The 19387-nt window shown below is 54.6% G+C and overlaps 1 protein-coding gene across 1 annotated transcript; it reads left to right on the top strand.

Moving 5' to 3' along the window:
• The first annotated feature begins 729 nt into the window (after window positions 1–729).
• GPR179 (G protein-coupled receptor 179) lies at window positions 730–17836 on the top strand. Its single transcript, XM_025440025.3, has 11 exons — window positions 730–1793; window positions 3050–3158; window positions 5177–5264; window positions 5656–5891; window positions 6932–7000; window positions 7381–7490; window positions 7812–8047; window positions 8251–8389; window positions 9059–9164; window positions 9730–9876; window positions 11134–17836. The coding sequence occupies exons 1-11, from the start codon at window positions 1000–1002 to the stop codon at window positions 16237–16239; spliced, it is 7140 nt and encodes a 2379-aa protein (XP_025295810.1). The 5' UTR covers window positions 730–999; the 3' UTR covers window positions 16240–17836.
• Window positions 17837–19387: the final 1551 nt, after the last annotated feature.

A 19387-nucleotide genomic window follows, 5' to 3' on the forward strand; every position in this document is an offset into this window, starting at 1 on the left:
CTCGTTGAGGCTCCCACTCTGTCAGGAAGGCCAGTGTGATCCTAGGGGAAGTCCTTTTACCTCTCTGGGTCTTGGATTCCACCTCTCTAATGAGGCTTTATTAATGTCTCTGAGGTTGAGTAACAGGGTCATAGGAGTTTGACCAGGGCCAGCGTGGAGAGTCAGAGCTCCAGGTTTGAGTCTCAACGTGAGCAACTATGTGATCTCAGGTGAGTCTCTGAGCTCAATGTCTGCATCTGTGAAATGGGGATAAGAATATTGACCTTATATATGTGCTAGTGGGGAAGATTCCTTGAGATAACACACAGGAAAAACACTTTATAAACTGCCACAGTTTGTCCAAGATCCACTGTGGTTATATCAGGCTCTCTTCTCCACCCTTGCCACCCCAATCTCAAATTCCGGTTCAGCAGCACTGTGTCAGGGGGGTACAGGCAGTCAGAGCAGATTGCCAGGAGCTGAAGCTTGGCCCTAGATCATGCCCGTCGCAATCGCTGCCAGGAGGCTGAGTGGAGCAGAGGGGTGGAGAGAGGGGCACAGCTCATCTGCGGTTGCTATGGTGCCCCATCCTGGATTTGCCCATCTCTCCTAATGGAGCAAAGGGCAGAGGGAGGGAGAGAACGACTGGTCTCTTTCTCTCCCCTCCCATTTCTCTCTCCGTGGAGCCCGATGTGTGATGGGGAGTGGGGGGAGGGAGCCTCGATGCTGGATGAGAGGAGGAGGGAAGAGGGGTGGTGCCAGGATTAAGAGGGTTTGCAATGGGGGGTCACACTGACAGAGGAGGGGCAAAGCCCTCATGCCTACATCTAGAAGCCAGCTGATGACGTTAGAGAGCAGGAAAAACAGGCAAGACAGCGCAGTGTGAGAGAGAGGGGGAGAGAGGAAGAGAGAAAGCCAGGATAGGAGGCGTGGAGCCAGCCAGCCTCTGCCTGGGCTCTCCTGAGCCACCAGATTCCCCAGGCAGCCTGGACCACAAGGTACCCGAGAACTGCCTTGAGGATGGGCACCAGGGTAGTGGTCTCACCCCACCCTGTGTGGGGGCTGCTGGGCTGCTGTTTCCTCTGCAGCTGGGCTCTGGGGGGTCCGCGGCCCTCCCGCTCTCTGCCACCTCTGTCCTCCCAAGTCAGACTGGGGTCTGTGCCCATGTGGGTGCCCCCAGAGAGGGCTGAGGCAGCCCTGGCTTTTCTCTACTCTGGTGATGCCCAACAGCTGTTGGGGGCTAATTGCAGTGAGCGCTACGAAGCCCATGGCGCAGGAGCCAGACCAGGGCTCCCCCCAGTCCTATGGAGGGCAGCAGGCACCCTCGTCCAGGCTGCTAATTTCCTCAACATGCTGCTACAAGCCAACGACATCCGTGAGTCCAGTGTGGAGGAGGATGTGGAGTGGTACCAGGCACTGGTCCGCAGTGTGGCCGAGGGGGACCCAAGGGCATACCGGGCTTTTCTGACCTTTGACCCTCCACCAGGGGCCAGCCACCTGCAGCTGGCCCTGCAGGCCACCCGGATGGGGGAGGAGACCATCCTTCAAGACTTGTCTGGGAGCAGAGTACAGAAGGAGAGCCCTACCCGGGCCCCGGACACCTCTTCCCTACAGAAGCGAGTGCTGACCAATGACCTAGGGAGCCTCGGCAGCCCCAAGTGGCCACAGGGGGATGGCTATGTGGGGGACATGCAGCATGTGAAGCTATCTCCTCCCTTTCTGGAATGCCAGGAGGGTCAGCTCCGTCCTGGCTGGCTTATCACACTTTCTGCCACCTTCTATGGACTCAAGCCAGACCTCAGCCCAGAGGTCAGGTAAGTAGGTTTGTGCAGTATTTGACGCATTTGTGGGTATGTGAGGGTGGGGGCCTCAAGTCCAGCCAGCTGTGAGTGGGCCATTTGGCACACGCATATGTATCTGGGGGGCACAGATGTGTCTATTTGCATTCAGCTGTGTATATTTGCAGTTGACTCTGGGAATCCGTAACTGTCTGTTAACACATACAGGTGTGAGTGTACATAGTGTTATGAATCAATCCACTTATCCATAGGTATACACATAGGCGTGTGTACAGCTGGGCATAGGTCTTGGCCCCCAGATTATAGAAGGCAGGAGAGGGTATGGTGTGGATGACAGTGATAGGCCATGTGTGAGCTGTCTTGGGGGAGCCAGGTGGGCACTCCAGGAGTCAAACCTGCTGCTCTCTAGCAATCTAGAGCTACAAAAGGAGGTTTCTCCAAGGGAAGAAAAGTTCTTCAGGAGGAAGCTTGGAACCATTGCCCTTTCTGTTTAGGAGTTGGCCAGGTCCCCAGGGTCACTCCCAATGGCTATATTCTTACATGAAGTAGGTTCCAGTCCTGCCTGTCCTGCCTGGTACCCTTCAAATAACTGAGTTCCTCCTGCAACCGGAATAAAGAGGTGATTGGGAGCCCTGGTGGGAAAGAGGAAGCAAATGGGCACAGAATTGCAAGGCGTGCAACAATCCACATTGTTTTTCCAGCTATGTGTCCCTATTCATTGCTCTCAGCAGGCTCTCCCTCCTGCCAGCCAGCAGCCTGGCTCCTATCCAGCTCTACCCACTCAGCCCAGAGCAGGGGTTGGGAGCACTTAGGCCAGGCAGCTCCATTCCATAGTTCCTTTGCTGTGATCAATTCTGATCTGGTTTGGCCAGAGTGAGGGGGTGGTTAATAGCTGAGCTCTGTGTGTGTGTGTGTCTATACATGCAGTGGAGAAGTGTGGAAATCTCCTTTGGACAGATCATCAGAGCCCCAGCTCCCCACATGTCTTGACATGCTCCCTCCCTTTACCCATTGATAGAAACCAGGAAATGCTAGGATGTTGAAAAGCTGAGGGATTTGGGGGAACAACCTCCAGGGAAGAAGATTTGCCCACAGAAACAGGATGAAAAGCACTGGAGAAATGGAAAGCAGGTGTGCCCTCTGTCCTGACACACTGTAATCACTAGGCTAAAGCTTGTGAAGCTTGCATTGCTCCCTAGTCTGGGGCCCAGAGACACATATCCACCTTGGCATCCTTCACTGTACCCCTAACTGCCAATTCACTGCCCTAGGGGGCAGGTGCAGATGGACGTGGATCTTCAGAGTGTGGACATCAATCAGTGTGCCAGCGGGCCAGGCTGGTACTCTAACACACACATGTGTGATCTCAACAGCACCCAGGTGAGGATAAGAAGGATGGTGGGGTGGGGCACTGGGGTCCTGCCTCCCTTTCTCTTTCCCATCACTGCTATCACCCAGCTCCCAGGAGCAACTAACGAAAGCCTTAGGCTTCAGGGGCATCCCTAGTGATGAGAGAGCAGAAATGAGATACCAGGCATTTTATTTATTTTATTTTTATTTTTTTAAGATTTTATTTATTGATTTATTTATTTGAAATAGTGAGCATGAGGTGAGGGGCATGGGCAGAGGGACAGACTCCCCACTGAGCAGGGAGCCCATCCCAGGACCCTGAGATCATGACCTGAGCTGAAGTCAGATGCTTAACCCATTGAGCCACCCAGGTGCCCTGAGAAACCAGGCTTTCTAAAAATGAGGACACTTACTGTCAAAAAATACCTCAATAAAAAATAAAAACTAGGGACACCTGGGTGGCTCAGTGGTTGAGTGTCTGCCTTCATCTGCCTTTGGCTTAGGTCGTGATCCTGGGGTCCTGGGATCAAGTGCCGCATCAGGCTCCCTGTGGGGAGCCTGCTTCTCCCTCTGCCTATGTCTCTGCCTATGTCTCTGCCTTTCTCATGAATAAATAAAATCTTTAAAAGAATAAATAAAAACTAAAAATACAAAAAAGTAAATTCAGAAATGATATGTTGACGGTCATTTCTGAGAAATTCCCAAATCCTCCTGCTTGAGACATAATAGGCACTAAAGTTGAATGAATAATTAAAAATATGAGCATCGAAAAGGAAAAATAAGGGGGCACCTGGCTAGCTCAGCCCGTAGAGCATGTGACTCTTGATCTTTGGGGGCTGGAGTTCAAGCCCCATGTTGGGTGTAGAGTCTACATACAAAAAAAAGAAAAAGTGAGGACACTTACAGCCTACCCCCCATCTGCTCCTGAAGACAGCCACCCTCATTCCTTGAAATCTCAGTATGCCTCCCTGCCTGCTCTCCCTTTTGGTACTGGGTACTCTAGGATCCATCCCCAGGACTGCTTCCTGAGCCCCTATTAATCATCCCTTTCCCTTCTCCTGGACCACATTGTCCATGTTGACCGAGCTCTGGGCTCCTAAGTGCAATTGTTGGTTGAGGTGTGGGAGGAATCTAACCAAAGAAGGAACTTGAAGAGCTCTGGGACTGGTAAAGGTGATGGAACCCAAGCCAGATGCCAACAGAATCAAAGCCATGGATGTAGGAGAATCTGGATGATGGGAGGCAATGGCTGGTAATCCTGCAAGTCCAGGACTGAGAAACCGGGAGGCCAGTGAACTAATCCTCTCCACAGTTGCACTTGACTGTGTGTTGTTCCTGAGCTGAACCGAAGCCAAAGCAAACCCTGCAGCCTACTGGGAGGTGGGGCAGGTTCGGGCATCTGTCGCTCTTTGGGACACTTGTCTTCGGAACTGTAAGTCCAGGGATGGAGAAGGGCTCCCATTATGCAGTGCATTATTAAACCCAGCCACATTATGTCTCAGTATGCATTGGTCTGATTGTGCAGACTGTGGCAGGAACATAGCGCATTCTAGTGCTCCAGGCAAGAAGGGAAGCTGAGCCACAGTTTCAGAAGTACCCACCCTATAACTTTTCTAGGTGAAGTCAGGTGCTGGATATGGAATCTCGCAAGGCAGACCCCTTCCTCTGCCCCACTGCTCTGTCTCAAGCCACTGCCTACAGCAGATCTGACCTCATCCATGTGCTCATTTTCCCTGCCTGGCTCAGAGGTCTGCTCCATCCCCTGCTGGGCAAACATCAATGGATGGAGGTGGAATAAAGAGCTGGCCTTGGCATCCCACCAGCCTGGCATTAGCATGGCATTAGGGCTGAGGAAAGCAGTCCTGTGCCAAAGCCAGATGGCCCCTGGTAGGGGAAGCTGCTCCTCCGTGGGGGCCTTTTAAACCCACCTGTGAGCCAAAGAGGGAGGCTGATGGGAACCTTTGAAGCATGATGTAGGCATATAGGTGTGATTGGACTATATATGGAAAGTCCCATATAAATACCTATCATGTTTGTCATCCCCACAGTGTGTCCCCTTGGAGAGTCGGGGCTTTGTCCTTGGCCACTACCTTTGCCGCTGCCGACCCGGCTTCTATGGGGCAAGCCACTCTGGGGGTATGTTAACTGTGGTGAGGGCCAGACTGGGCTGGGTGAAGGGGGCATCTGGGGAAAAAAGACTGAGAGTCTTGTGGGGCAAGGGCAGAAGGTTGGGAGAAGCAGGAGACACAGGTAGGATCCAGTCCAGGGTGCCTTCTAAAGATGAGCCCACAACATGCCAATCTGATCCAAGTTGAACTTACAATGAGCTCTAGCCTAGCATCACCACTTCCTGTTACCAGGTCGTCCCCTGGGAACATCTACTTCCTCATTCTTCCCCTGTGCCAGCCCTACCACAGAGGTGACAGACCACAAGCAGGGCAGGGAGAGGGCTCTGGTGACCAGGGGGAGAGAAGGCTGGGGTGCCCCGGCCATGCCCCTCTCCTTGCACCCATCTTGTTCTTTATAGGGTTAGAAAAGAGTGCTGCCCAGCCGACTGGACAATTCGCGTCCTCTCAAGGCAGCTCTGGGAGGCTGCTGCAGTGCCAGCGATGTGCCGAGGGCTGCACCAGCTGCATAGATGCCACGCCGTGCCTGGTGGAGGAAGCCCTGGCGCTGCGGGCAGCACTGCTAGCCTGCCAGGCCTGCTGTATGCTGGCCGTCTTCCTGAGCATGCTGGTCTCCTACCGTTGCCGCCGGAGCAAGGCAAGGAAGGCCCCACATCTCTCTCCAGCACATCCTCCCTATCTTGGGTCCTTAGCATCAACTCGAGACCAGAGACTCCCTAAGACTAGAACTCAGAAGAAATGGGTTCTGGTCTTCATTCTTAATCTAACCCACCATGTGACATTGGGCAAGTGACCCCACTGCCTTTCATTTGCTTCTTCACCTGCAAAATGTAGGTATTGGACCTGATTCACAACACTGTGTAGGCACTGGAGAGAGGTGATCCAGACCCACATGGAGCTCCCAGTGTAACAGAGGAAGCAGGCATATAGAGAATGACAACACAGCAAAACAGAGGCGAGGATAGAAGTGTGTGCTTGTTGTTGTGGCAGCTCAGGGAGAGGACCCCATTAGTTGTCCTGCCTGGGATGGCCTGGGAAAGCCTTTCTGGAGAGCATGACATTTGAGCCAGAATTGAAGGTCAACTGAATGGTTACCAGGCAGAGAAGGGGTTACCTAGACAAATAAGCAGTCTGACCCAAAGTTTGGAGGAATGCGTGAGATTCCCTCTAGCTCCAGCAACTTGTGATTGGAGCCCAGGTCTGCATCAAGGCCCAGGCTGGGACTGGGAGAGGCATGGGCTGGGGGAAGGAGCTATGTGCTACCTAGGTCTTGGCCAGACTTAGTGCCAGTGCAGCCAAAGGCCTGGGGTGGGAGTGGGGGGCATGGCTGATATTACAGGGTGAGGCCTTAGCCCAGGGCTACTGAATGACCTTTAAAAGAGGCTGAGGGCAGCCCCGGTGGCGCAGCGGTTTAGCGCCACCTGCAGCCCAAGATGTGATCCTGGATACCCGGGATCTAGTCCCATGTCGGGCTCCCTGCATGAAGCCTGCTTCTCCCTCTGCCTGTGTCTCTGCATCTCTCTCTCTCTCTCTCTCTCTCTCTCTCTCTGTGTGTCTCTCATGAATAAATAAATAAAATCTTTAAAAAAAAAAAAAAGGCCGAGATTCTCCCCCATCGTCCAGGCTCTGTCCTCTGGCTGCCCTGCTCACATGCCTCTCTCTTTCCTGGGTTCACAGAGGATCCGAGCCTCTGGAGTTGTCCTGCTGGAAGCCATCCTTTTTGGATCCCTGCTGCTCTACTTCCCTGTGAGTTTGTGGCCAGAATTTGAACCTACCTGATCCCCACCTGGTACCCTCCAAACCCCAGAATCCTTCCTCTTTTCTGCCTTCTTGGGAGATTTGGAGACCTCAAAATCCCTGTGCTCATATCTACAAATGGCAGGCTAGCCTAGTGAGCTCCGGAGCCAAAGAGTTCAGGCTAAAAAGAGCTCTACGGCCTACTGTATGACTTAGAGGACAAATTACCCAACCTCTCTGATACTTCAGCTGCTCCTCTACAGAATGGAGGTGATAGTGCCACAATGGCAAGGCTATTAGGAAGATCAGTGGTGCTCTTAGCTTAGGCCTAGTGCATAGAGGAAGTGCATGGGAGAGCAGTGACTTTTGTCCCCATCCTCCCCAACCAGGTCTTCATCCTGTACTTCAAGCCCAGTGTATTCCGCTGCATCGCTCTCCGCTGGGTCCGGTTGCTGGGTTTTGCCGCTGTCTACGGCACCATTATACTCAAGCTTTATAGGTAGGGTCTGAGGCGGAGCTTGCTCTCATGCTGCTCACTCCAGGCAGCCCCAGCTCATTTGGGATGGAGTGTTCTTCACAGCCAGACCCTTACCAGCTCTACTCCTCTGTGCACCACCACCCCGTGCCCCAGGCCTGCCCCTATCACCATAGCCCTCCCCAGCATGTAACATTTTGGGGGGCAGGGAGGCAGCAAACCATGGGAAGGACAAGAGAACAGGCATGTGTGGAGGGGAAGGAAGCCATGGGCAGAGGCCAGAGACCTGGCCCCCTCTCCTTGGTCCTCCCCCTATGCCTCTATCCACCATCCACACCCTTGTAGAGTGCTCCAGCTGTTCCTGTCTCGATCGGCCCAGCGGGGCCCCCACCTGAGCGATGGGCGTCTGCTGCAGCGGCTGGGGCTGCTCCTGATGCTAGTGCTGGGCTTCCTGGTGGTGTGGACGGTGGGGGCCCTGGAACGAGGCATCTACACGCCCCTGGTAGCCCGAGGCCACACTCCCACGGGCCGCCACTTCTACCTCTGCCATCACGACCGCTGGGACTACATCATGGTTGTGGGTGAGCTGCTTCTGCTGAGTCCCCCTCACTCTGGCCCTCTCTGCTACAGACCTCTGTACAGACCTCTAGGGGTCCTCCTGACCTGGTCCTCCTGCCTTGTCCCTGGATCCCTGGCCCAGGCTCTCCCCAGCACACCCAACACAGAAAGGGGCCCCATGGCTGCTGGGGTGGTGCCTGACTCTCTGCCCCCTACCTTCCTGCAGCCGAGATGCTGCTCCTGTGCTGGGGCAGCTTTCTCTGCTATGCCACCCGAGCTGTACCCTCAGCCTTCCACGAGCCGCGCTATATGGGCATCGCCCTGCACAATGAGCTGCTGCTCTCTGCTGCCTTCCACACAGCCAGGTGAGGACAGGCCCTCCTGCCTGCGACACCTACCCACCTCACATCACCCTTGCCTCTCCCAGGCCAGGGAACCCCATCTCACAGCCATCCTTGCAGCACAGCTACGCCTCAGCAAGCCAAGGAAAGCCCCCCCACTAGTAGCTCTTTCTTCTCACAGATACCCTTCCTGTACCCCACATTTCACCCAACACCCCAAAAGAGGAAACCCACTCCCAATTCTCCTATTCTTAAGCCACATCTCCCGCATTTCCACCATGCTTCTTCCCACACGTGCTCCATCCTCCCTGGATGGAGACTTTTCCCTCCCCTTACACATCAGCTGATCCAGCAGTAGACCTGCTATGAATGTTCACAAGGACTTGGTCTTGTGGTGGAGGCAGAAGCAACCCACAGGGCAGTCCATAAGAGAGTTGGGGAGCATGAGTCTGTGCTCTAGGTAACCAGAGTAGTCTGGGAGGGCTTCTTGGAGGTGGGTGTTAACATGAGCCTTGAGGTAGGATCTACATCCTAGAGAGGGCCTGAAGAAGGAAAAGTGCCCTTTACAACCCACCCAGAACCTCTATGGAGATCAGGGCTGGGGTTGGGGGATGAGCGAGTAAGACAGGTGGGGGTGGGGTGGGGAAGAGGTCACTCCCACCCACAGCTAACATTCCCCTCCCTCACCCTCAGGTTTGTGCTGGTTCCTTCCCTGCACCCAGACTGGACCCTGCTCCTCTTCTTCTTCCACACCCATAGCACGGTCACCACCACACTGGCTCTGATCTTCATTCCTAAGGTGAGGTCTTTCCCATCCTGGTTGTGAGCCAAACCCCAACCTCTTTGTAAGGGGAACCGTGGAGCTGCTGCAACTGCAGCGCCCTCTCCAGGCCAGAGTGAGGATGACACCCTGGGGTGAGTGGGCTGAGCCACATGGGGCTGGAGGAGGAGCCCGCTTGGGGTGGGGGTTGGGAGGAAGCTACTGTATCTCTGCCTCCCATCTCAGGGCAAAGGAAATCAGAGCTAGGGCTGGAGGGGTCCTTGTTACCCAACCAACGGTTTAGTTTGATGGACTCTGAAAAACCAACTTGGAAGCAGTTACAGAGAGAGAGGTCCGGGAGCTGAAGGACACAGCTAGGAATTGTCAGCTGTGTAGGACACCCCCCTCCCCAGTCTCTGAGCTAAAGAAAATCAGGGAGAATAACAAGGAGCAAAACTCTTCATGCCATTGGGATTGCGAATTAGAGAGGGAGGTGAAGATGCACAAAGATGGATTCCATGGGGCAGGTGGGAAGCAGAGTAAAGAGGGAGCCAAGTTGACTCTTACCCCCACCCCTGCCCCCTGTCACACCCACCTTGGTCAGTTCCAGAGGCCGGGGGCTCCTCCCCGAGAGGAGATGGTGGATGAGGTGTACGAGGATGAGCTGGACCTGCAGCGCTCAGGCTCCTACCTGGACAGCAGCATTGCCTCAGCCTGGAGTGAGCGCAGCCTGGACCCTGGAGACATTCGGGTATGTGCTGCCCTCTGTGCCTCCTTCGGTTGCAAAATCACTCCTGTCCTGCCACCTGGGCTGTGTACCACTGCAGGTCCCCTCTCTGGCCCCTAGCTTTCCCTCTAAGACCTGCCCTCCCTCCATTCTCCATTATTGGCTTAGGCTGCTTCCCCTGACCCTGTTCAGAGGAGGTCATACACCACCCAGAGGCCTAGAACCAAATCCCTGAGGTCCAGGCCACTTGACAAGTAAGAGCTCACTCCCACTCAGCAGGGGCATTGTGAGGGGCAGACTAAGAAGCCCTACAGGGCCCAGCACACTTGGGCCAGCTATGGGACTACCAGAGATTTCCACAGCGGGATACCCATTCCCTGGACCTGGCAGTCTTAGAGTCTTACATCAGGAGAGCATCTTTGCTCTTCTTTTTCTGCTTAGGGTGTCACATCACAGTACCCAAATGACAAGCTCAGTGGGTAGAAAATAAGGAAACCTGGTGGTCTAAGCCTGTTGTTTCATAAGATCTAAGGTGTGGGAAAAACCTCGGGAAGCCACTTTGTCCGTTCCCTTCATCTCCACGGGGGCCACCTGTATACCTGACTTGTTTTCCTCTCCTAATTCCCCTCCTTGTCCCGACCGCCTCTGCCTGTCCTTCCCTGCCCCAACCCTGTGTCCTCCTCACTGTCTGGACTCTGCCCCCCTGGGAACAGGCTTACACTGAGGCCCCAGCCGAGCAGGGCAGAGCCACCCTGGAACCTCCACTTTGTGGAGCAGCACCCAGTCTCTCTCCCGATGCTGGCTCTGGGGAGAGATCCAAAGTATGAGACTCTCAATGTCCCATTCCCTCACTTGCACCTGAATATGGCACTTTTCACACCATCAATCTCACGGGATCCTCCTAAGGAAGCTAACAGCAGGCAGCGGGCTCTTGTTACTTCATAGAAGCAGAGGCTCCCAGCGCTCTAGAAAACAGCCTTCGGGCACATGCTGGGCCAGGAGCCTCGAACCCAGGCTTCCTGGCCCCTCATCAGACCCAGCGCCCCAGGGGAAAGAGTGCACCTGCACCCACAGAGCTGAGTGGACGTGACTCAGGGTGGACGGGGTAGGTTCTGAGAATTTGCAAAGCAGGGAGGGAATCAACTTGGTGAGGAAGAGATGCTCCGGAGAAAATGGTGCAGATAATGGCTGGGGGCAGAGGCAGGGCAGCCAGAAGCCGGAGGTTCGCTGTCCATGACAGTGGGATCTGCTCTCCTCACGCCCCCCCCCCCCGCCCCCCAGGACGAGCTAAAGAAGCTCTACGCCCAGCTGGAAGTCCACAAGACCAAGGAAATGGCCGCGAACAACCCGCACCTGCCTAAAAAGCGGGGCAGCTCGCGCCAGGGCCTGGGCCGCTCCTTCATGAGGTACCTGGCCGAGTTCCCAGAGGCCCTGGCCCGCCAGCACTCCCGGGATTCGGGCTCCCCCAGCCGCAGCAGCCTGCCCGGCTCCTCGCGCCGCCGGCTCCTCGGCTCCGGCCTCCAGGAGTCCGAAGGGCCCCCGCCCCTGCGCAAGTCCCGCAGCACCTACGACCACGACCGCCACGGCCACCACCGGGATCAGGACCCGCCGCTCCTCGACTCGCTGCTGCGGAGGAAGCTGGCCAAGAAGGCCTCAAGGGAAAGCAGGGAGAGTCGGGAGTCAGGGGAGGGGCCCCCCGCCCTGGGCTTCAGGTCGGCCAGTGCCCACAACCTGACGGTGGGCGAGAGGCTCCCCAGGGCCCGGCCCGCGCCGCTGCAGAAGTCGCTGAGCGTGGTGGCAGGCTCCCGGGAAAAGGCCCTGCTCGTGGCCAGCCAGGCCTACCTGGAGGAGACCTATCGGCAGGCCAAGGAGCGAGAGGAGAGAAAGAAGGCCGAGGCAGCCTCGGCGAGCCCCGGGAGGAGGCCGTCGGCCAGGAGGCTGGAGCGAGCTCAAAGGGCCCCCCTGTCAGCCCCACCCTCCCCAGCCAAGAGCCGCAGTGTGGACAGCTCCCACACCACCGGGAGGCTTCAGGAGGAGGCTGCCAGAAGGCTGCCTCACCCACCTGTCCGGCACCAGGTCTCCACACCCATCATGGCCCTGTCTGGAACCTGCCCGGGAGAGCCAAGGATGCTATCTCCCACCTCCACCTTGGCTCCAGCTCTGATACCAGCTCCAGCCCCAGCCACGACCCCGGTCCCGGTCCCAGTCCTGACCTCGGTCCCCGTCCCTGCCCTGGCACCAGTCCCGGTACCCCCCCAAAGCCCCAGCTTACTCACCTTCATCTGCCCCTGGGAGAATGCAGAACTGCCAGTCAAGAAAGGAAATGTGGCTCAGGAAGTTCCCTCAGGCCCAGAGCGAAGCAGCCTGTCCCCTGCCCCAGCTCGGGCCAAGCTCTGGAGAGCCCTCTCTGTTGCAGTCGAAAGAAGGGGCACTGGAGAGAATGGGGTGGACATAGAGGATGGACGTGTCCAAGGGGGAGTTGATGAGGGGGACGAGGACAAGCCCAAGGTCTTCTCTAAATCCCACAGCCTCAAGACCCCTGTTCAGCAGGGCTCCATGCACAGCCTAGGCTTGGCTATCAAAGCGCTGACCCGTTCTCGGAGCACTCACAAAGAGAAGGAGAGCAGGGAAGAGAGTCCCGAGACCGAGAAGGGAAGAGCTTCAGGAGAGGGTGTGGGGGCGTGCCCCAGGTCTCCCAGGCTAGGCCGGCCCAAGGCGGTGAGTAAGCAGGCTGCCCTTGCACCCTGCGAGGATGAGGAGTCCCTCCAGAACCAACAGAACGCTCACACCAGCAGAATGCTTCAAGTCTGTCACCAGGAGGGCAGCAGGGAACAAGCTGACAGAGGTAGGAGGCCATCCCAGGGTCCAGGGGAGGGGAAAGTAGAGAGAGTGGGTAAAGCCAGGTCTGCTACACTGACACAAGCCAGGCAGGGCACGGTTGGGGACAAAAGCACTGAGCGAGCAAAAGAAGCCGCTGTGGCGGGGCGGGAACTGCTCAGAGCTGGCTTTCAGTCCCTAGGCAATGCTGACCGCAGGGTGACAGAGGTACGCCCCTGGGAAGTCACAGAGTCAGAAGTGTGGCAGCCTGACAGTAGCAACAAGGCCCAGATCTGCCCCTGGGAGGTGAGCGAGGGAGCCCCTAAGAAGGGGGCATTACGACAAGATCTAGATGACACTCAAGAGAGAGGGAAAGCCTCAGGAAAGCCAGAGCCCCAAAATGTGGTTGTTGCTCGGAAAAAGCCAGAGAGGCTGGTCAGAGGGCAGGAGGCCATATGTCCCTGGGAGGGTACCGATCCTGGGAGTCAGTCCCCTCGGTCAGCCTCTCAGGACTCTGATAGAGCCAAGGGCAAGTCTGAGGCAGTGGGCAGAACAGAAGCTAGAGGGATGGAGAAGCATCAGCAGGAAGCCATTAGCCCCGAAGTTCATCCACCTGACATTGCAGAGCTCTGCCCCTGGGAAGCATGTGAGGGAAAGAATGGGAAACCATTCCAGGAGGGAGTGAAGAAGCTTCCCCAGGAAAAGCAGGAAACCTCCAAGAAAGCTACTTTCTGGAAAGAACAGAAACTGAGTGGAGACTTGGAGTCTTTTGGTCCATGGGAGAGGACAGATTTCCGGGGTCCCTCAGCAGTCTCTACCCCAGTCCTGGGAACTGCAGGGTGCTCCGGGAGCTTGGGCAGTAGCATCTCGGAGGTGTGTCCATGGGAGTCAGGAGATGCTCCTATCAGGAAAGCAGAGATCTGTCCCTGGGAGCTGGGTGATGAGGTAGCAGGAAAGGAAATGCTAAGTCAGGGGACAAGTGGAGAATTTCTCCAGGAAAAGGGGAAGGCCTCCAGAAAAGGGCTCTTTGGAGAGATGGGAGAACAAACCGGGAAGGCAGTGGAGAAAAGTCATCAACAGCAGGAGTCAGTGTGTCCCCCAGAGAGTAGAGCCCTTGGGCCCTCCAGCCCACGTCTAGATAATTCCTCAGCCAAAGTTGGTGGCCAACTCTTTAGCAATGGAGGAAGAGCAACGCAGGTAGGTCCCCAGGGAGATTCCAGGCCAGAGCTAAAGGAAGTAACACCTGCCAGGGCAGAACTCTGTCCCTGGGAGGTAAATGAAAGAATAAGAGAGGACTGGACAACGGGCCAGACAACAAAAGCAGGAGGATCTCAAAAGGATGTGGAGAAAGCACCTGGAACATCAGGGATGAGAGATGGCACACCTTGGGAAAAGCCCAAGGAACAGATCCCAAAGCAGGAAGCAGTCTGTCCTTGGGAGAACGTGGACCCTGGCAGCTTCTCCCCACAGCCGGGCTCTCAAGACACAGATGGACCCAAAGCCAGTTTTCATACATCAGGCAAGGTGGGAAGTAAAACTGCCGAGGTCTGTCCATGGGATGCGGAGGACACTGTGCCTGCCGAGAAGGCTGAGGTCTGTCCCTGGGAGGTGAGTGCTGAAGCAAGGCAGGAAAGGGCTTTGGGAGTTGAGGCCACTAGGAAATTTCCAAATGACACAGGAAAGGCTTCTGCGGGTCCCGGACCCAGTGAGACAGCTGTTACTGCTTTGAAGATGCCAGAGAGGCCAGCCTGGGAGCGAGAGGTGGCCTGTCCCTGGGAAAGCTTGGATCCAGGCAGCTCCTCTTGGCATTCTGACACTCTGGGCACTGACAGACCAAAAGCTGGATTCCAGGAGCTAGACCGGGTGGGCTGCAGGGCAGCTGAGGTGTGTCCCTGGGAAGCGGAGGAAGCACCTACCAGTGAGAAAGCCAAGATCTGTCCCTGGGAGGTGAATGAAGGAGCTCCTGGGATGGGATTGGAACAAGAGAGCGGAGGTGACTCAGCAAGGCAGGGGGAGAAAACTCTAGAAAAGGAGAGACTCACCTCCTCCGGAGAAGATATATCAAATCAGGAGACAAAACAGAGTCAAGAGCAGGAAGCTATTTGTCCTTGGGAGGACTTGAGGGAACCCCCTGCTCAGGGTGCTGAGGTCTCAGACTCGTCTCTCAGCATGAGTAGCAAAGTGGCAGAGGGATGTTCCTTGGAGGTAAGGAATAAGGCAGCAGAGAAAGGGGACCTGACACAAGACCCAAAGATGGGCTCCCTCCCACAACACAAAACCCCAGACAAAGCCTCATCTTCAACGGCAGGAGAATTCCCTACTGAAAATGAGAGGGAAGCAAGCCACGAGCTACAATCGATCTGTCCATGGGAAAGTGGGGCCCCAGCCAGTGCTTTCTCCCCCCCAGACAGTCAGTGCCGTAACCTACCTAAAGCTGGCTCTCAGGGACTGGCTGAGGTGTGCCCGTGGGATGCTCCCACACCTGACAGCAGCGCCAAAGCGGAGATCTGCCCCTGGGAGGTAACTGAAGGAGTCCCTGACGAAGTAATGGCAAGCCAAGACAGAAAAGGAAAACCTCCAGAGGAGAAAGAGAAAGCCCCAGGAAGACCAGAGCCCAAAGCTGTGGCAGCTCAAGAAAAGCCAGAGAGGGCTGATGGGAGAAAGGAGGCAGTGTGTCCCTGGGAGAGGCAAGATTGTGGGGCTCCGTCTCCACAGCCAGCCCCACGAGCTGCTGACAGAAGCAAAGGCAGTTCTGAGGTGGCAGGCAGTGTGGGGGCCAAGGTGGCAGAAATGTGTCCGTGGGAAGCAGAAGAGGCTCCTGCTAAAGCAGTGGAAATCTGCCCTTGGGAGGTGAATGAAGAAGCCACAGAGAAAGGGAGACTTGAGCAAGAGGTGGACAGTAAATCCCCAGGACAGGGAGAAATCCTTCAAAAGATAGCACCTGAAGGGAATGAAGAACACTTCCTCAAAGCAGCAGAAGTCAGCAGAGAGCAGGAGACAGTCTGCCCCTGGGAAGATGCAAGTTCAGGGGCACCTGTCCCCCAGCCAGATGCTCCGAATGCTTGCCCACCCAAAGGCAGTCCCCATGGAGCAAGCGGTATGGTGAGCAGGATGGCAGAGCTGTGTCAATGGGAAGTCACAGATCCAGAAGGAAATAAGATAAGGGGCACCATGGCAGACATTTGTGATTGGGAGGGACCTGGAGCCCCCTCTGAGGAATTTGGCCTTTTGGCTTTACCAGCAACTCGGACAGAAATATTTTTCCCCACGGCCCCTGAGAACCCACCATGCCTTTTAGTTCACAGACCTGCAGGCGGCTTACTTCCAGAGAGCAAAAGCCCCCGCCCTGAGGTGAGCAAGGTACCCACCACTTTTACTCCGGAAGGTGCCAGAGAGCTCCAAGGAACTTCAGGACATGGGCCGAGGACTGGCTCAGCCCCAGAACTGAGTCTCCAGGAAGCTGAAGCTCAGGAACCCTCCCTCTTAACTGAAGACCGAGGACAAGTGGCTTCTACAGCTCTACATGAGCAACTCTCCCCTCCAACTGTCTATCCTTGGGACTGCGAGTAACAAATCCATCAGGTGAGGTCAAATGTCAAGTGGCTGGTTTTCAGGAGCCAAGGTCCCTTCCAAGTCCTACACGTTCCCAAAGAGCTCAGGCGGAGACACGTGGCCACTTCCCCTTTCCAACGAGGCCAGAAGTTGACTCATTCCGAAAACAGACTGTACAAGACAGGAGTGGCTTGGACCCCCACACAAAGTCTCACCCTCTCTTTACTTCCCACTCTGGTTCCTGCTCCAGTGAGCAAAGGCCAGACCCTCTGCTTCTAACTAATCCTCCCATCCAGTTAGAGGACTCGACACAAGCTGTGTCTGGATACCCACTTGTAAAGCAAATGTTAAGGATGAAAGAAGTCAGCAGGCCCAGCCCACGTTTTCTCATAAGGAGACCCCCTTTTCTGACCACTTCTTGAGAAGAAATGAACCCATTGAGGTACTGGCAACATTAGAGACTGAAGAGGGCCATCAAAGTCACCATGGGCAGCTTGAGAAGCTGCTTAATTCAAGTTCAAAGATAAGTCAGGGGAAAACTTAAATGGCTCAGGAGGGGCCTGAAATGCCTTAATGACCTTGCTGTTTGGACTCTGGATCCTGCCTGGACTCTGGATTCCTGCCGTATTGATCCACATACCTGCCCTGCTTGGCTGCTGATGGAGAGCCGATCAAGCACCCTAACTTCCTAATCAATGTCTGGCCCAAAGCAACACCAGACAGAGCACAAGGAGGAGAGGCAGTGGCTCCTAGTCCCCCTCACACTGGCCAAGCGGAAGCCCTCCCTTCTAGACACCCTCTCCAGTCTAAGGAGTGTGCCCCTTGCTAGCTTTTTCAGATGGCTCCTCCCTACTTCTGCCCCATCTTTTCCATCTGGAGTTCACCTCACTGGCTCATTCTCCTGCCAAGGTCTGAGGGCAGAGGGATGGGCATCACGGAAACACAGAGCCTTCTTAGTGGGCTAGGTTCTATCCTCTCCAGTCAGTTCAGGCTACCTTGCTTAAGTGGTCCTAAGGAACAGTGCTGGAATGAAGATGCTATCAGAGGGAGCTGAGGAAGGCAAAAAGCACTGGTCAATGAAGTCCTGGCATTGGCAGACGTGAGGTGGGAGGGGGAAACAGGCAGACTAAACATGGCAGAGCTTGGCAGGGGCCCTGAGGATGGCAGTCAGCCCACCCTCTAACTGCCCAGATCCTGATGCCATTCACGGGGAAGAAAAAGACAAAACAAGGAGACCAAATACCCAATGGGAAAAAAATGAGTCTGCACATAAATACTCTGGGAAGCTTCAGGACTGCCAGGAAAGTAGCAAAATGCTCCATTTCCAAAAAACAAGGAATGGAAAAACCCCAGCCGTTCTGGAACCAGATGCCCTTGTTCTCATATCTAGCCCCTCCCACCTACCTGGTCCCTTGCCCCGGGATTTCAGAGCAGTAATTAAAGTGTACTGTTGCTCTGGGCTCTGGCTAGTTAACCTCACCGCTGAGAATTTTGCTAAGCACACATCAGAACAATTCCATTGGGTCGAGTCTAGCTCGGAACAGAAAAGTTGTTCCTATAACCCCTGTTGTGAAATAAACCATGGGGAAAAAAAATAAAGAGTGCTTTTCCTTGACCACTGCAGTTAGTTCTAGCTTATTCATTATAATGATCTTCTTTTTCCAATGTTTTTATTTATTTATGGTATTTATTTATTTATTTATATTTATTTATTCATTCATAAGAGACAGAGGCAGGGACACAGGCAGAGGGAGAAGCAGGCACCATGCAGGGAGGCTGACGTGGGACTCTATCTCCGGTCTCCAGGATCATACCCTGGGCCAAAGGCAAACGCTAAACCGCTGAGCCACCCAGGCTGCCCCTTTTCCAATGTTTTTAAATGGGAACAGTAGATGGGTAAGGAAACAAGCACAAGCCTGAGGTAACTACACTATGGCCTTCAGGACTTTGGGGTGTTCTAATTCTCACCCAGTCCCCAGCAACGTGGCTGGCACTGCAGATGGTCTCTGCCTGGTCCTTCAAGCCAATCCTTTATATCTGGGCCATTTGCTCAGCTGGATTTGATCCCAAGGGGAAATGAAAATTGCATTTATCCTCTGGCTCCCCGGTGGCAACTACTGCTTAGCAGCTATTCAGGATTATCTGGAGACAGATCTAGGGGAGTGTGATGAAACAGCTTATTTGAAGTACTGTTTTTACATATTCAGGGAAATCAATCGGTCATGTGCCCAGTGAGGGTGCTCTTTTCATTCTCTGCTTCCCTCCCCTCCCTGGATTACTTCCCCTTACTCCATACTCCCCAGCTGTGGATCCTGCTGAAAGCACTTGCCTTCTCATTTTGCCTTAATCCAGGGCTCAGGCAAATAGGATGTGGCCGAACCTCACTTGGGCAGAAATGCTGCAAACTGATGTACATTTTAAGCCAAAAGGGTTTAGATGTAAGTAGTATGATAAAGACTGGCTGCTCTGGATTAACCCACCAGTGCTCCATCTTCCCTAGGAAGACACATCTTGTTCCCATAGTCTGCATTTAGCAGCTGTTGTAAAAACATTCGTTTTCCCTAGTGAGGACTGATCTGTTGGCTGCTTTGCTGAGATGGTAGTTTTAGAGAGACTGAGGAGTTAGGTGGTTCTTCTTTTCTTTTTTTTTAATTAACTTATCTGAGAGAGAGCAAGTGAGCGAGAGTGTGTGTGTAGGGCGAGGGACAGAGAGAATCCCAAGAAGACTCCCCACCGAGTATGGAACCCAACTTGGGGCTTGATCCCAGGACCCCAAGAATGACCTCAGCCGAAATCAAGAGTTGGATGCACAACTGACAGAGCCACTCAGGCTCCCCCAGAACTTAGGTTATTCTTGACCTGATTCTAGTTTCTTTGGATTCTGCTCTCGGGAAAAGGTCAGAACAGATTAATCCTGATCCTAAGAGACAGACTCATTAAACGAAAATTCGGGGCTGGAAAAACAACGCATGAGAATTAAGGTCCTGTTTTTTCAGGGCAGCCCACATTGGGTTGATGAAAGTAATAGTACAAGCCACGCTCGCTGCTGGTACAGAGTGATTTCCCTTGTCATACCTCAGATCACCCTGGACACTCAAGCAGGTAAAGTCCCACAGCCTCCTCCTGACAGCCCAGTGAGAGCTCAGGAACAAGGAGGGGCGAGGTT

The sequence above is a fragment of the Canis lupus genome, chromosome 9, assembly GCF_003254725.2.
Source record: "Canis lupus dingo isolate Sandy chromosome 9, ASM325472v2, whole genome shotgun sequence".
In the NCBI taxonomy this organism is placed as follows: Eukaryota; Metazoa; Chordata; class Mammalia; order Carnivora; family Canidae; genus Canis; species Canis lupus.

Excerpts from the sequence above, each read along its gene's own strand:
- GPR179 (XM_025440025.3), top strand. The coding sequence starts at position 1,000 with ATGGGCACCAGGGTAGTGGTCTCACCCCACCCTGTGTGGGGGCTGCTG. Across the intron at positions 5,892-6,931 it reads ACCGTTGCCGCCGGAGCAAG|AGGATCCGAGCCTCTGGAGT; the intron begins GCAAGGAAGGCC and ends CTGGGTTCACAG. Across the intron at positions 8,048-8,250 it reads GGACTACATCATGGTTGTGG|CCGAGATGCTGCTCCTGTGC; the intron begins GTGAGCTGCTTC and ends ACCTTCCTGCAG.